The 16,252-nt window shown below is 41.9% G+C and overlaps 1 protein-coding gene across 2 annotated transcripts in view; it reads right to left on the reverse strand.

Annotated features, from left to right (window-relative positions):
* MIDEAS (mitotic deacetylase associated SANT domain protein) overlaps positions 1-16,252 on the reverse strand; it is a 60,198-nt gene that overhangs the window by 20,335 nt on the left and 23,611 nt on the right. For both annotated transcript variants that reach the window (XM_062576102.1, XM_062576101.1), the window contains exons 2-3: positions 7,394-9,089; positions 756-1,076 (exon numbers count right to left, since the gene is read on the reverse strand). In XM_062576102.1, coding sequence (XP_062432086.1) covers positions 756-1,076; positions 7,394-8,854 — 1,782 coding nt within the window. In that variant the 5' untranslated portion in view covers positions 8,855-9,089. The remainder of the gene's footprint in view (positions 1-755; positions 1,077-7,393; positions 9,090-16,252) is intronic.

Genomic DNA, 16,252 nt, shown 5'->3' on the forward strand with positions numbered 1-16,252 from the left:
ACGACCTCACGTTAACTCTCAAAAAGGACATATAATTACAGCAGAACTCTGATACAGATGTAGGGTGACACCAGACAGTTGTAAGAGAAATAACAGAAGAAAGTGCAATGACACTTCTTCAGATAGTCAAACATTTAAATGCAGAAAAACCTCTTTGGACATCTGACACTGTCATTTCTTTCAATATCAGAATATTCTTCTGTATTCACCAATATAGGAGACATAAAAGCTTAAACAAACAAACAGAAAAAAAACCAGCCCAGACCAAAATAAAACAAAACCACCACCACCCCACAACACACTGAAGGGAAACACTAAAATACTGACCTTTGGAACCACAGCAAGAGATTTCAATTCCATGAGAGTGAATCTTCAGTTTGGATTTTACTCATACACAGAGATATAAGCACTACTCACAATATAATGGCATGTATGTACATATGGAGAAAGCACTCTTTGCTCAAACACATCAAGCAGACACACTATTTACTCTAGTGACCATCTGTCTTTATTTACTCTACTGCTTAGCAGTGGGGCATTCCTTGGCTGTATTAGTATAGGTCATGAAAAACTAGTGATACCCAAATATTAAACATAGGATACGACAGAAAAAAAAGACATAACCAAGGTCCTCAGATTACATCCATTCCAACCAAGCACAAACCTTGGAATCAAACTATTTCAAGAGAAAAGCTTATGGATAAAAACTATGTACTTGGATCTGAATCATCTTTGATTTCTTAGCCTGTCCATACCTGATTTGAGGTTTCCATGTTGGTATTACGATTAGATCGTCTCCGAGTGACTATCACAGAAGGCTTGCGTTCACAAGGAGCCCGATCATTTGCTTGGCCTCTCTGGAGCTTCCCATCCTCACACTTCTCCTTTCCAAGGCTCTGCAAGTCAATTTTTCTCACTGGCACAGACACAGGAATGATAAGAGGCACAAGGCTGTTATCTTCCCGGGCTCTTTTAGGAGCTGGTGAAGAACTGGCAAATTCCACGACACTTTTAGCAGCTGTAGGTCCTGGAGCTGCTACTAGCACACTCTTCTTCTCTTCTGAAGTATCCAATTCCTGAAAAGAGGAAAAGAAGATTCCTTAAAAGTTCTTTAGTATTTAAATAACAGTCAGATGACTTCTCACTTTCTGCACAAATCAAGTAATTTAATGCAACTTGCAAGCTGAAAGGCATTCAGAACTGGAGGAAAAAGAATACTTGACAAAAGCACTTGCAAAATTAATAAGAAAGGCTTTAGGACTGTCAAAAATATCAACTGCTAAAAACTTATATAAACCACTCTTAAGCTTCATTTCACCACCTATGGTTTGATATTTTACTTTTGAGACCAATGTACACCCTGCTTACAACTTCTACAAAGGTTCTTCAGTTCTAGTAATAACTGTAAGCTGCAGGTTACTTATTTCAAATACCAGATTTATTTTCCAAAAAAGGGTTGAACTATGATAAAGTTAACAATATTTCCCACACAAAAACCAGTTAGCTTTTTCCTGCATTTTTTCCCCAATTCAGATGTCAGAAGCTGCTTTCCTTATTATAACTGGAGCCTTTGAAGGTTACTGTCTAACTTCTAAACTGAAGAGCTTTTGCTCAACAGGATCAATATGGCATAACAGCACGCCAGCATTTTTTTGCATAGGTCCATCTTTCATGTCTCTGGTTTCTTTGACTCATGCAAGCCTTGAAAAATTGGCCTTCAAAGAGATGGGAATGAAAGTTGAGTTACTGAATAAACACAGGGATACTGTAACACAAAATAACTTCAGGTACTGTTATATGAGTGATTTCTACTTCTTCAAAAGACTATCCACATGTTCATTTCACTCTAGGATCAACTTCAATGCAGTTGCCAGCTCACCTGGAAGTCAGATGTCAAAGAACAACTTTTGAAAACGCCTCTTTTCAGGGATGTAAAGGGCACTGCTTGAGTTCTGCTGAGGCATAATGTAGAACCTATAGAAAAAGCTCCTTTCACTATTTTGGAACGTCTCATACTAGAGGTCTGTTTCAAAAGCCTTTGAATGGACTTAAGTATGCAAACTCATCCTCTCTGAGAGTCACAAATCACTGAGGAAGCTAACTGAAAAGCTCTGTGCTTTGCAAACTGAAAACTAAGGCATATCATCTCTCAGGTATGGCAAGTGATCTCCAACCTAGTATCCCCAAATTTGCAGAAATTTACTTCAAATTCTTCGAAAATAATTTATTGTGTGTCCTTAAAAACACCCAGGCCTGAAAGAAACTAAGCATAAGCAGGTTCTGCCATAGAGATTCAGCCCTTCCCAGTATTCTCACTGTATTACAGAGATCAAGAGAACCAGCTTCACTGACCTGACAAACAAGAGCACACGCTACAGCTGACCCATAAACAGCCCTTGATAGCTAGAAGGGCTAGACTGAAATCCCACTTTGATACTATACTTATATTGAGAAAGGTATAGCTTCTTTGACACAAGATGCATTAGTCTCAGTTGGAGCTAGGGCTCTAGCCTCTCTCCAAAGCAATACTGATCCTAACAAGACGACTTAAGACTCCCTTCTTCCAAAACCTTTTATTGGAGTAAGGTTAATTGTGCACAAAAAAGTTTTGCCATATGTAATTTAGAAATTTGACTGCTTCTTCACAGAAACTGGAGATACTAGCAATATGCAACATGAAACAGAGACAAAACGTCACAGCTGCTATCAACTGCCCCAGACTGCACTCAGGAGGAATTCATTCTTCAGCTTTGAGGACCTCCCTTCACTCCAGGATATTGATATGCACCTGCACTTTCCCATGAGATTATTAATTTTAGATCTGGAGGTCATTCATCAGGTGTCACCGGGGAACACCGTCTCTGTATAGTAAGGGGCCCTTGTACATGTTCTTAGCATATGGTCCGCCACTTCAGGAAAGACAGATTAACAAGGGTGCCATTTTAGACACAGAAATGGGTCATCTACATGAAACAGATATATACTTCCACTAGTCCTGCCCGCACTTGAGGCATCACCTTGCATACAGCTTCATGTTGCTATATAAAGGCCTCCATTCATCAGGGAAATACATGTCATCATCACATTACCTTATTACTGAAGCCTAGATAAACATCTGGTATAGCTCTGAGGTTTTCTTGTGAAGCAGTGTATGCCAGTAAAGTCCACGGTAGATATTTCTGCACCAGTGTTTAGAGTGGTCTCTGGGTATTTGTGTTCAGACTACATCCTAGAACAGACACAGCAATCACTACAGACTGCTGCAGAGCAAACGTCTTGCTTTTTTCAGATGATTTTCCCCCTTGGTGTGGCTACCATTATTGCAAGCACTCCGGTGAATATTTTTGGGGTACTTAACAGAACAATAGCAGAGCTGTGAACCAGTACCAATTCTGACCTATCTAAAAATCTCAGACACTTCCTGTGTGGCAAGCACAGATCTCCATAGGTCACTTGGAGACATGAACTAATTTCCTGATTGCAAGGAGGAAACCACTGCAGCTAGTCACACAAAAAGAAGTCGTATTTCTTTGGCTGTATGATGGATTAACTGTGCTCTTTTTATTTTCAAGGTTGAAAGACAACCTGCCAAGGACCCTCTTCCTTTTTGAGGAAGAGACTACCACTTCTTGAGAGAAGAGTAAAGAGGAGACCCGAACAATATAAGAAGTTGAGAAAAGGAAACTTCATACAACAAGCTGAGACAGCCTCAAGGACGCTGTGGTTCAGAGCACCGAAAGATCACACATACCGACTATGCCTTCAAAGGTTTGCTAAGAGGTGATACAATCAGTTTTGGAATCAAGTAGTTTGTTTCAGATCCCTAACTAGTTTTCTCAAACTGTTTGATTATGTTTAGAGGTAAGCAGAGAGGAGCCCTCCTAGCAAGGGACAGGACTTTCAACTGCAGAACTGCTATGAGTTTTCAGCCATTTCAGAGTCTCTAGCACAAAAGTCAGGAAGGCTGCTGGATAACTTCAGCAAGTACAACTTACTGGATTTCCATTTAGGCTCTCGCATAAATATCAAGGAATAAATGACTGACCTAGAATGTCTTCCAGGACATTCGCAGAAAGTCATCAGTCATTTTGAGGTTAACCAAATGTACCCCTCAAGTGGTCTTTAAAAAAAATAAAAAGAAAAAAAAATTGCATTTCTCAGAGAAAACCTAGTTGTGATAGCTGGAAAAACTGTTCCAAGGCCACTGCTGCGATCAAGCCAAAAACCACATCAGCCTCAGAAAGGCCTGCCTGTACTTTGCTTTCTGCCATCATCCTGCATCATCTTGCTGCTAGGAAAAGACAGCTTCTCTCTGAAGTCAAACTGAAGCTCGTCTGTAAGGGAGGCGAGTCCAGAACTGCAGTTCCACAGGTCTGCCACATACACACAAAAACACCGCAAGCTTTTTGTTCTAGGGGGTTCTCTAGGGGGTTGCTAAAGAGGATGGTATATCTTGTCCATTTTACTTTCAGGTGCAAAAAAGGGAAAATTCCCTGGCTGAAATCTGCTAGGCAAGCTTGTCAGGCTTCATTACTGCAGGATCTCATTGCTGCAGAGATTAGGTGTGTGGGACCCTTAAATCCATTTTTTAGTAACATGTAAAGGTCAAATGTCTCCACATTACAACATCTGTAAACCTACAAATATCATCCAACAGTGCGATCCTGCGGAGACCTTACTTCTTCTGGAAGAGAAGATGACTGCATTGAAACAACGTATCCTGTTTTTGTGAACTGAGTAACAATCTGCTTGACCTGAAACTGCCTAGGGGACACACAGGCAAGGACACATATGGCTAAAGACTTCGAGAATACTGGTTTTTTCTAAACTAGGACCTTTGATCAGCATTTCTGGCAGCCAAGTTTCTGTTTTGAGGTGGCTACCTAAATCTGCTGTGAGAAAGTGAAAGGTCTAAAGGGCTCAGCAGGGAACAACACGAAGGAACACGCTGTATCCAGTGGCATAGCCAGCGGCCTCAGCGCTGTGGGAAGACCATGGGAAAGGCAGATGTGAAAGTCACTGAAGTAAAAGCAAGAGGTATATCGGGCTCCTCCTACAGAGCTGATTTCACGAATATGGTAGGAGTTGACAGTTGCTCAGCCCTCTGAAAGTGCCAGTGTTGTATCCTCCTTTGAATCTACCGCAACAGTTTTGATACTGCTTTGGTCAAGCACACATGCTGAATGAGAGGTCTGCACCAAAGCTCCTCTCGTGGATCACTACACCGTCCAAGTAAAAAACTGGAGCTGGGATCTGGGAGGAAACGGTGTCTTGCCAGCTGCACAGCCTGACAGTTTGATGTTCGTCACTGCCACCTTTATGTTCTTAAGGTGCATCAAGAACTACCTGGGACTGTGAAGCATCAGTGAAGGACCGCTAGGCACAGGGGAATCCTTTCGGCTCCTTTAAACAGTCTCTGACTCCCTGTTTTCTCAGATGGCATACTTTTTTCCATTTTGGACAATGGTGATCAGCAAGACAAAAGCCTGCATTATTGCTCTTAAATTTTCACATGTCTTTAATCTGTGGTCAGCCTCATCCATTTGCCTAGGATTTTTCAGCATCTGTCTTTCTGCCACTGTGGAAACAGTTTGAGTGTGGGAGGAGGGGAGAATAAGAGAGAAGGGTAAAACATCTGCAGGAAGAGCATGCAGCTAGGAAGCAATATCCCAGCAAATATGAGTACACAGGTGCAATGAAGACAAGGTGCAGAAGAAAAGAGAGCATTCAGATGCTGGGCCCTTTGCTGTAGGGCTGGGAATACATGCTCTACCCGAGGGTAATACCTCTCTCCGCCAGCAGAAGGAGGAAGGGTAACTACAACCTTCATCTCCCTTCATCCATTCCCTTCTCACATGCCTGAAAAGCCCCACTGCATAAGGCAGTATTTAAATCCAGGCAATCTTGAGAAGATCACTTTAGATCTGAGAAATGTTTTCTGTTTTGTTATTAAACAAAACAAATGACACCAACTCTTCACGTACAACAGAGTTTTGTGTGAAATGAGGCACTAATAAAGAGTGAAGGATTTGCTGCAGTCTGTAAGCAGCAATAAGCTTGCACTACCTGAAAAGGGCAGGCACACTAGGTGGGCTCTGGCCCAAAGCCTGAGTCACAACTCCTGCATGGAGTGCACATGCATATAATGGATGTATATGGCACATAGACACTGCTGTCCAAAATAATGTTCTTGCATAAGGTACACCTTATCTATATTGAAATATTCAAATAATTGATTCAAATTATGAATATAACTTTATCTATCAATAATTTAATTCTATGGCCTTCTTGTATACTACTCACATAATCTATGCTAGAAGGTTTCTGGGGTGGAAAACTCACTGATAAGAGAGGCAGACCACTCTCCTGTAAACACATTTTCTTTTTTTCTCTCACATGATACCCAACCCTCTTAAAGATGCAGGATCTGTCAGACTCAGGATAAGAATTTTAACCTTTTTAAAAGACTCATCCTGAAAGCCTGAAAGGATATGAATATAGAGTTCTTCTGCTAGTGCCATCATGGAAGCAAACAAGCTGTTCATATAACTGCAAGGAACAAATGAGCATCTGTCAAAAATATTTCTCTATTTGGTCTTCATATGGTGAATCAAGGTACAAGCTAACATGAGCTTCAGATGAGCAATTTCTTGTTTCAACTGCCAGGCCCTTTTCCTAGATGCTCTTTCCATTTTCTCTTGTCACTGTCGGTGATCAAACTGAATTACGCCTTCCTTGAAGAATATAAATGTGCAATGGGTGGGAGTTTAGGAGAAATTAGTTCACACGGCTAACTACTCCCTAGTTTGCTATCAAATCCACTTGTAGATAGCTTGCTTAATCAGAGTTAGAGCAAAAAAGGATTAAAAATAGTATCAACAGTCACTGCACCATTTTCAGTGCAAGAGATAGAGTAAGCCATGAATGCTTGTTCCACTCTTTATTAGTTCAGGTCATTTAGTCAAGCAGCACATTCTTCTAAGGAAGAGATCAGAAAAGCAGCAACAGACAGAAAAAAAATGGGGGGGGGAGATGACAAGACAGAAGGGGAAAAAGGGAAAAAAAGAAAAAGAAAACACTTTTCCTTTTCCTCTAATTGTCTCACTGGGCATCAACTCAAGAAGCCAAACACTGTAGGTAAAAGTAGCTCGTGTTCTAATATCCATATTTTATCACCTTCTGGCAATAAAGCTTCCAAGGAAAAGCATATCTTTACTTCTCATAGGAGGCACTCACTGAAAGATTAGCCAAACCACAACTGAAAGAAAAAACAAAACAGAACAAAACAAAAAAACCCAATCCGCTAGTGGCCTCCTTTATGCTGCATAATTTGAACCTTGTATGTATACTATATGGCATGATGAGAAAATATTGGTTAGGTTGTACATCTTACCTTGACATTCTGAAGAGAAGCCAGCTCAACAGCTTTTTGGGCCAAAGTTAGCAAGTTGGCTTCTTGAGAAACACGCCGTCTCCTTCGTGTACTCTGGATTACTCCACCTCTGACACCTAGAAAGTCATTAGCTCTCTGAGTGTTTTCTTCAGCCACTGCTGTCTGCTTCTCACCATCTCTACCGTTCTGGGCTGTTCCTTGCCTGTCTATGTCTGCCTGGCGCAGCTGCAGCTCGCTGTTGATGAGGACGTCCTTCTGCCCCAGATCCATTCTCTTGGGGTGTGAACAGCTACTTTTGTTGTGGGCCAGTGCTTCAGGGGGCTGCTGTAATGGGACCTCTTGCTGATGCATTTGCCAGTGATGCAAAAATAAATTGCTGGATTGTTCTTCTGCCTGTTTGGAAGCCAACACTTCTCCTGCAGATGTCAGCAGGACACCTTCTTTGGAGAGTCTCCGTGACCTCCTTGGAAAGGGAATCTGGGTCTGAGGTAGCACAGTCTGTTGGTTCTGCTCTGTTAGAGCTTTGAGCAGTTCCTGGTTCCTCTCTGTTTGCTGAAACTGGTGTGCCATCATGTGATGCTGAGGTGCTGCAGCTGCCACATGAGGCTGTGCTATGGAAGCAGCTTGCTGTAGGTTGTAGGCTTGTGTGGCAGCCTGTTGCTGCTGCTGCTGAGGATAGAAATTTTCAAACAGTTGTAGCTGGGGAAGAGCTTGTTGTTTTTGTGGAGCAGTAAATGCTGGATTGGAAGAAGCTGGGGCTTCTTGAAAGACATGTAACAATTCAGGAAGACCTTGCTTCTGGCCTTGGTGACCAAATGCAAGTTGGAAAGGTTGTAATGGCAGACTTTGATTCTGCTGCTGCTGTTTCTGCATCTGGTGAAAAGAATTCATCTGGGCCTGCTGTCTGACCAGGGCTTGCTGTTCCAGCTGAGCCTTTTGAGACATCATCTGCTGGACAGCATCTTCATACAAGTCTAGCTGGGACACAAACACTCCTTTCTCTTGATTTCTTTTAAGGGCTTCTGGGTGGCCATAGAAGCCCGGGGCACTGGCGTTGGAATGAGCTCCTTTTGGGTTACCCCCAAAAACCATACTGTGGTTCCACATTGCAGGTGGAGACTGCCAGTGGGAATCACCCCTCTCTGGCAACCGGTTTCCCATTAATGAATTCTGCCATTTGACTGCTGTCACCTGCTGGGACATCATCATCGATTCTCCCCGATCTTGATTGTAAACAGAGTTCATCAAAGCAACATTGTTGGGTGCGCTTGTTAATCCCCCTGCATGGGAAATTTCCATAGTTTGGGAGACTGGTATATTCCCTCCATGCCCATAGTACTGTCCTTCCTTAAGTTGCTGCTGCGGTTCTTTTGATGATGCAACTATTTCCTGCTCATTAAAATAGGCAATTCGTTTCCCAGTTCTTTTGCTTGAGGACTTTTGCTGAGCCTGAAGATTCATGGTTCAGGCTATTCTCCCAGCTGCACAAACTGTATTCACAGTCCACCCATCCCTGAGGCTGGAGGAGGAAAGGCACAGAAGTCTCTCTTTTCCATTCAGTTTTAGTAATAAATGGTAGGGAAGAAGTCCAGATGAAAGTGCATCCACTTCCTTTTTCTTTGTGTGCTTCTCCCACTTCTTTTCACTCTTATCCTTTGTGGTTCAGAGGTCAGTAGGATCCACTTAGTTATAGGGCCTGAAATACAGAAGCAGTTGCTATGAGTCATCAGCAGACATATCTGGCACAAAAACACTCACAAAGTAAGCAATAACAAGCATGCCTGCCCCATTTCCCACGGAAATGAAGATCAGGATTATACAAGTAAGAAATAAGACAGATTTGACCTGCTCAGAGTACATAAAATATCTTGCTTTCACAAAATAGACATCAGACTATATTTGTATGATGTAAAATGTAGTTGCACCCAGACTACTGACTGATCACTCGAGCTCATTCTGACGGCTTTCCTCTTAAACTCTCTCTCATCTGGCCAATTATTTCTGTGTCTCACTGCAGCCAGAATAATCTGTTTTTAATCCAAACACAAAACAACAACAAAAAAGCATGACTTGCCCAAAAGACAAATGTCATGCCACGTCCCCCGGAGACGTTTAAAACGCACACACAGGCACACCAAGGCTGCAGCCAAGCATGCAGTAAGAGGCTCCATTCAATATTTTGCAGGAAAGGAACGGGCAGCTGCTTTCCCTTCACCACCACACCGTTACAACCACTGTCCAACCAAGAACTGCCCCCTGTGCATCCACGCGCTGCAGACAGGGCCTGTGCAACCTGTTGCCCTCTCAGAGGCTTTTTCCAACACCTGAAAGCTCCTGCTCAGGTCATACTCACAGTAAAGTAGTTCAGGCAGATTGTTACAGCTGCTCCTGGATACCAACAAACAAGTTAGTGTAGAGCTACAAAAAGAACAGGCGAAAGTCTTTCCAGGACATACAGTCCAGGCCAATTCTACTCGTCTTCCCTCAAAATGGCAATCCACCAACCTAGATTTTAAAACTCCTTCAGGAGTTTTGCATAACTGAAGTTTAGAGACTCCCTCTGCCCAGGTGAACTAGTCATAAAAAAATACGGGAAGACCTGCAGGTAAAGCACCAGTTGCAGGTACGGTCCAGAAGCCCTGAAGTCTCAGAATACAGCAAGATTTGAAAATAACAAAAGAGAAACATTTTTAGCGATTGATGCAATGAAGGCATGTTTGCAGACTCACTAGTACCTATTACTAAAATATTATATATTACTCAAATAGCACATTTCATTTCACAGTCACAAACTAATATGCAATTCGGGATCAAATGCAAAAGAGATCTCTTCTCCTTCTACATGGAAAAGCAGCAGCCTTCCCCTTTGTATCATATGTACAACAGGGAATTCCCAAGCCAGAACAAGGCCATTTCATACAGAAACCGCCCTGGAATTTTGCAAGTCCACACAAAGCAGGTACGGCCTTTAAAAGCAAACATACGTACTCCTGCAAAACCTGCAACAAATCCTTTAATCGCTTTATTAAATGAAGAACTATTAAAGCACAGTAGGGTCCTCAAGCTGAGCTGCCTGCAGATGGACACGGCTGCAGCGCAGATGCGATACTGGCGTGGAGGAGGAGGAAAAGGCAGAGGGTTCAAACTTATGCAACTTCCACCTCAGAGGCCAAGCTTGGCCTCGGTGCTGGGGCAGTCATGAGCCTGCGTTTCAGCCAGAGGAGAGGTGACTCACTTCCTCGGCCTGTTACATAGCTGTTCCCCGCGCTCCCTCTCCCTTCCCTGGCAGGGACCCTGGACCGCCGCCACCCAGCCCTATCGCAGCGCCAGGGCGTTCCTTCCTCCTCCAAGCACAGGCGCTCGGCTCGTTTTCCAGTCTTCCTTCAACAGGACTAAAATAACTCTGGGAAACACATGAGATGGAAAAATCTCTTAAATTGCAACTAGTACACAAACGAGCAAAACTTATTTGATGAAATCCTATTGCAAAATCTCACTCCGAGGGGAAAATATCCCACAGCAGGACACTGGTTGGACAACAGGACAACTGGAACTGGATCTCTGGTAGCAAAAACAAAGAGCTGGAAAGGTTGCTATATGCCTCTCAAGAGTGTTAATACTGTTCTCTGTTTTTGCTTTGCTTGCCCTGCAGCGCTGCTACAAATTTAACAGAGCTAACACCTTCACCACATCATAACAGTGGCTTATGATACTATTCTACCTTCTGAAATCATTACACGCTATTTTTCTCCACAGAGAAACAGATAACCTCCTATCAATCCTGATGCTTCCTGCATGCTTTCATATCACTCAAAAAATTCCAAGAACTAAGTTTTTCTGTAGATCACAAGACGTTACCACCAGATCAAATGTCAATTGCAAGACGGCCTTTAGAAACTCTGCTTAACAGATTTTCTACACTTTGAGGAAGAACGCAAAGATAACTGCCCAAAAGCTGTCACACAGCTTCAAGGATCCTTTCTTTTTTTTTTCCCCTAATCCTCTGAAACAAAGCCGTTGCTGTTCTTACTAAATGTGGCTGAGGTCTGCAACTACCACCCATACTCAAGTATCCAGAAGACTTTTAAAAGGAGAGCTCCCGGCTTAGTGAGAAAGTGTTGCATTAACACAGCTCTCTAAACGTCCACTTGGCTGGATTTGGCTCTGTTCTTTCACTAGATAAGAAGGCTTTGAGTGTACAGAGCAGAGCTCAGTGTGGTTTACAGGTGCACCTATCTAGGAAAGAAAAGTAACTGAAGTATTAAGATGCAAAGTTAACAAAAGAAGTTCAGAGATAACCTACAAAGAGGGAAAAAGAACAGGTGCTTGTGTGTTGTATAAAGAGGCCTTGAAAATATTCTGCGCCTCTGATGGAAGTTACCTTCTCACTTTGGAAGACTGTAGAGACTGAAGAAAAATTGAAGCTGAAACAGCACAAAAACCATGACAGTGAAAATGACATTATGGGGGAGAAAGAGATTTAAGATACTTTGAACAAAACACACATCCCAGCTCACCCAATTACATATGAAAATAAAGAAATTGTAACTAAGAGAGCTCTTAAAAAATAGGATTAGAGCATTCAGTATTAAGTGGAGAAAGAAAACATCACAGAAATAAGCTTTTAGGAGTTTCTTTCTACATAGTAGAACAGCAGAAAAATATCTTGTGGGTCATCTTAATAACAACAGTCCATAGTTTCAGCTGAAGAGATAGATGTTCAAGCTGCAGCACGACTATGCTGCAGGAGAGCTCACACTTGGCAGCTTCATCGGCTGAGCAATGCTGGCTCTCTGACTAAGCAGGCTTCCCTCCCCGAGGTCTAGGGATGAGCTCACTCTATCATCATCCTAGCCAGTTACCAGCTTTGGGGTTTTTTTGTTTTATTTTCAGCACAACAGTTAGCCTGAAGTAGCACAGTAAAATGGCAATGTGTTTCCAGGCGTAAGCGTGCTTCGGAGTAGCATGCTTCTGAGCAGCTCTTACCTCTGAATAGAGCACAGAGCCAGCGCTCGTATCATAATTCCCAGTAGATATAGCGTCTTGTCTTCAAGCATATGGAAGTGATATGATATTTTCCATTGCTTTTACACCACACAAAGAAAAAGTAGAACGTAAGATCAGTTTACTTTGCTTTAATGACTCTAAGATTTGGCATGCACTGTCATCAGTCACTTTCAAAATTTCTTCAGAAGAATACAGATTGCATGTCACCTCCTTTAATACTATACATACTCTCAGATTTCTACAGAATTCTTCTTGTTGCAAGACTTTCACTTCCAGGCTTAAAAAACCCTTCAATTAGACATGCATATACAAAAAGGGTACATATGCAGTATTTTCTGGAATGGAAAACATTAACAAACTAACCTATAGCACCTTCCTGAAGGAACTTAAGAGTTTACATTTTTAGCTGTGACTTCTCCAGCACCATTTGCACATTAGCACCAGAACTTTATTAATGAAGATCATAAGCACATGAAAAACACAAAGACATCAATATATCTACCTGGATCCAAAGAACTGAGGCCAAGACAACACAAGAAAATTGTTCAATCTAAACATATCAGAAAGGTAAAGATCTGTACTAGTTTTTCATGAGACAAGGTGTGACAGAGATTTGCCAGAAATGCTAAACAACACCTGTTTCCTTACCAACTCACAACCCTTGCGCTCCTTGATCTCTACTCAAACCTCACTTTATTCAGTTTCTCAATGCCAGTGAGAAAATCATCTTCTATCACATTCTACCTAAGTACAAAGATAAATATCCTAGGGCTTCATGACAGAACTAAACCCCATGGGAGCTCAATGAAGGCAAAGAAGCAAAATTAACTTACTACCTACCTACCTTTTCCATCATACTGTGTTGCTAGAGGGGAAAGGAGAGACAAGCAGAAGCGCACACTGTCAGGCAAGCCACCTCAGAGGACTTTTAGAGCAATATTTAGAACTAGTCAACTCAATAGGCAGGCAGATTATCTGGTCTGCAGGTTAACCGCACTGTTCATGCAGAAATACTCAAGCTGGCTTTACACAGAGCCAGGACTGCATTCAGCAGGTCATATAGGTTCAGATGTGGTAATATGTAAATGCAGTGGAACCATCTCTGAAAGCAGATCAGCTGATTGGGCATGATGCTATATTTGAGTTAATATGCCATCAGGCAGACAGTGTGAATGGTCTTGCACTGTATTCCCAGAAATGGAAGCATTGAACAGTTTGAAAAGACACCTGAGTATATGTACTTGGAGCTAGCTCAAGTTAGGCAGTGTTATTTATCCAAGATTCGGTGCCTGCCTTGTGAAATCTGGGCTGGATTGAGGCAAAGTCTCCTGTGAGACTTACTTAACTATACAAGATGACTGAGAAGAACTCCACATACAACTCGGATGCTGTCCTCAGACAACAAAGTACTTCCAAAAAGCAGAGCTCTGAGGTGTGGAGGGCAGACACACTCAGAGCTGCTCCCTGGGCAGGGACCAGCCCTGAGCTCCCTTGAACAGATTCTGCTCAACCCAAAGCAGGGTCTGCAAAATCATTTAGGCATCCCTACACTACACTGTCATCATATCCCAGTTTGCAGTCATCCTATCCCAGTTCGTCATTAGCCTAGAGAGTTTGTTATAAAACCTTTCTAAATTCATGTATTTTTTAAGTTAATATTAAAAGGTTATTTGATTTAAAGAAGAAAAAATTAAATCATTCCAATCATTGTTTCATACATTTCATTCATTCCTCATCTCCCTTCCTTTAAAACTTTTTGCCTTGATATTTACTAACCACTCAACATTACTCTCTTTCTTTAAATACTGTTTTCCATCAAGTATGCACATATTTATACCATTTCACATGCCAAGTTCATGATCTCGCACTCTGTAGTAACATTAAACTCTACTCTTCAGCCCATCTGTTGAGAGCCTCCCGCAGTCCTGTGCTTTCCTTTGTCCATCTGCTACATCACCTATATTTAGTAAGATAAGTTTAAATTCTGCACATTCCTGATCTCTCTTTGCAATTGTCTGCATACAGTTCTCCCTGACATAAATCACTGAAATGATCCAGGAAAGACCCTAACTCCTCCTCAAACCTTGGCAAAATTAAGCATGAAGAAAATTTTAATAAATGGCAGCAAATCATCTATTTCACCATTTAATCCCAGCTTATAATTACTTTGGTTTTGTAAGATTTTTCATGTGCTAAGCAAAGAGTGTTCAGGGGTTCTAGCTAAGGTACCTTCTCAGCTTACCCACATCAATGCAGTCAGTTGCTTACAGGAACTCCATCAAATCAGAGTGATACGAATCATGTCTCACTAAATCCTGCTGCTACGGGATTTAACTCAAATTATTGCTCTCTCCTCTAGTTTCAGTCACTTCCAACCACAATGAAGAGATTCCAGGAACAATTTTCACATTTAAGTCAAATGTAGCAAGCTAGTGAGTGCCTGTCTTTCTGAGATAGGGCACTCTAGCTTTCCTTCTCCAAATCGCTAATTACGGTTGGATCCCATAGCATCTATGAAATAGGGAAAGAATCATGACCCACATTTTACTAGACGAAGAACAACAAGTAACTAAGATAACGTCTAAGATCATATAATAAACTGGGGCAGAATCAAGAATAGCTTGTAGGATACTAGCCACAAGTCCCACTCCCAATCTACAGAAAATACTGTTTAAATCTACATGCAAAATGTGAATATTGAAGTCACTGTAAAGGATACTGAAAAAATTGAGATTCTTAGTCAAACAACTCTGTTCAGCTAGCTGTAAAGGTGGCTGCACAAGAAGTATACACTATTTACTTTAATACAAAAAGGGCAGGTTAATGCCTTCAGAGCAAGAACAGGATGGAGTTAGTTCAATAGGTGAGGTTTGGGTTTTCTTTTTCTTTCTTTTTTAATTAAGTCACTGGAGATCTACAGTGCAACACAAATAAGGAAACAGCTAACAGAAATTTGCCCCTGTGAAACCCTCACCTATTGCAACAGATTTGAGTAAGAACCAAAGAAGCAACAAAAATGTAGGATAGTTCTTGTGTTTGGTTGAAGATCTGCAAAGATTTTTGCACAGCTTCTCCATATCCTATGCCTACTGTCCTGTATATGAAAACAGCTTCAACCTCCCTCTTAAAGCCTCTCCCACACACGTACTTTGTCACGTTTTCTTCCAGACAGTTACCACCATTACAGTTCCTGCAGATTGTTAGCAACCTCCCACTCACCACCCTCAGACACCTTCAACAGGAAGGAGAGCAGCACAGCTTTCCTGTGTATCGCCGCAAGGGGAACAAGAGAAAGCAGAAAACAGACCATGTAAATTGTACACAGCAATGCAAAGGAATTGATCTTAGGAGCAAAGGCAGGGGAAAGCTCAAAGCAGCTGAGAAATAGAGTGTTGTCCAAGAAAACCAAAAAGGTAAATGGAGGATGACCGTTTAATGTTCCTTTCACTTTACACCAAGTGGTAGGGCATTTTGCACAAACACCTAGATAGGTTGCCTCTGCAGGTAAAGGAATACTTTCCAGGAGTGGAGCACCACAGAAAAGCACCATCTCAAGCCCAAAGCGAACAAGCAAAACCAACCAACTGAACAGTCTCCAGTTCAAAAGAAACCCACTGGAAAAGTGGGCTCATCCATCCCCAAGTGGCAGACTAATATAGGGAACTGTATCAGATGAAAGGCCTAGAAATCAATAAAGTAGCTTTCAAAGGAGACAGGAAAGACTTACTTGTTTGAATAACACCGCACAGCAGAAAAGGACCTCTCTACAGTATGCCCATAGCTGAGTAAGGGCATCCAAGGGAAACTACTTACAGATGGACACACAATAAAAAAAAGGGAAAAACTGACATC

This window comes from Rhea pennata, chromosome 5 (genome assembly GCF_028389875.1).
Source record: "Rhea pennata isolate bPtePen1 chromosome 5, bPtePen1.pri, whole genome shotgun sequence".
Lineage (NCBI taxonomy): Eukaryota > Metazoa > Chordata > Aves > Rheiformes > Rheidae > Rhea > Rhea pennata.